General features: G+C 29.0%; 1 protein-coding gene across 1 annotated transcript in view; it reads right to left on the bottom strand.

Moving 5' to 3' along the window:
* The window catches only part of LOC111088247 (solute carrier family 35 member G1-like), a 19,852-nt gene that overhangs the window by 15,970 nt on the left and 2,223 nt on the right, over positions 1 to 1,659 (bottom strand). The window contains exon 2 of the mRNA XM_022397772.1: positions 1,214 to 1,313. Coding sequence (XP_022253480.1) covers positions 1,214 to 1,240 — 27 coding nt within the window. The 5' untranslated portion in view covers positions 1,241 to 1,313. The remainder of the gene's footprint in view (positions 1 to 1,213; positions 1,314 to 1,659) is intronic.

Below are 1,659 nucleotides of genomic sequence, written 5' to 3' on the forward strand. Positions count from 1 at the left end.
CCAAGGTACAGGATAGTTCTAGAAAGCAGAGGGCGTGAGAATAGTCACGTGATCTCGCTGACGCAACAATATTATGAAGTCACATATGGCTCTAAATCTTTGATATCGATATTATCAAGATATAATAGAATGTCAAGAAGTTATAAAAGGAGTGAATAAAATATTAATTCTGTACGGAACTTCATAATACCCATGTTATGTCACTTAAGAGCTGAGGTATTAATATTCAAAAAACATATACAAATGTGATGTCAGTTTTCTACACTTAACATATGATGATAAAGGCAAATAAAAAAGGTGAAACAGAACAAACTTCAAATAAGAATAATGTTAAAATATTACTTTAAATTAAAATTATACCACAAGTATAGAAATATGTCCACTAGAGGATACCTGCATACTTGAAACATAAGACTCATTCAAAGTGGCTGATTATAATAAGACCTTAATCTGTAGTAACATTTGAATTAATAAGTCATTATATTTATTCCAAGAAACTCCAGCTATGTGAACAAGCAAAAAAAAATTTAAAGCTTAGAATAAGCTTTATAAGTTATTACATGATATAACTTGTATCTCAAAATTATGTTGGCAGATAATGAAATAACCTGAAGTTGATACATATACAATGTTAGTCCCAATAAAAGTATTTGTAGTTCTTACTACATATTGTAAAAATACGAAGTATTGTTTGTTTGTAATTAAGCACAAAGCTACACAATGGGCTATCTATGCTCTGCCCATCACAGGAATCAAAACCCGGATTCTAGTGTTGTAAGTCTGTGCCACTGGGGGCAACATGAAGTAAGGAGGTATGTAGGAGGAATATTTTTATTTGTCAATGTTTTCTACAAAATCCATTGAAAACATTTGTATTAATCATTAAAAACTACCACACATAATATTTTAGCTAGAAACAAGTCTAAAATATTACAGAAGGGACGGAATACAAGATACAAAAAAATTTAATTTTATCAATGTTTTGTATAACAGAGTTATCCTGTGTAGACAACACAATTATTTCTGTAATAGTTCTCCTAAGTAGTTATTTAAGTGAAGTGTCTTTAATGATCCACTGGAACCTGAAAATATTCCTACTCCTTCTAGTCACAAACAACCTTCTTTGGAAGTAGTCTTGTACTTTTAACAGAATAAAAAGCTAAATACTTAATATTAAGTTTCAGTTTACAATTTTTAAATTCATCAGACTGACATGAAGGTTGGTGTGAGATAAATCCATTATATCCACTCTTCATCACTGGACATATATTTGTTAGCTAGTGCATATTTTGGTTCTTCTCCTCTTTTGATATCTGGAAAAGTAATAACAAATGTATAGCAATTCATGGCATTAGAATAAAAAATAACCAGAAAATAGATATCTAACTTAGTATAGAAAGAGCGACTGAAGAATTTATAAATTAATAGTTTAAAATTGTATAAGTAATCTTTGTCTAAACATATTAAACACTATTATTTGTCTCATAAGTTTTTAATTCAAAAGATTATTGCAAATCATCTTGAAATAAACAAGTCTAAAAATCTTTACAAGTGCCATGTATTAATTAGTTTGAAATACTTTTCATGAGCAATAATTGAATATAGTATTTGTTACTGTTACGTAGATACTATGTGTGCTTGCCATTTTACACTTAGCTG

Source organism: Limulus polyphemus, unplaced genomic scaffold (assembly GCF_000517525.1).
Source record: "Limulus polyphemus unplaced genomic scaffold, Limulus_polyphemus-2.1.2 Scaffold3404, whole genome shotgun sequence".
Classification (NCBI taxonomy): domain Eukaryota; kingdom Metazoa; phylum Arthropoda; class Merostomata; order Xiphosura; family Limulidae; genus Limulus; species Limulus polyphemus.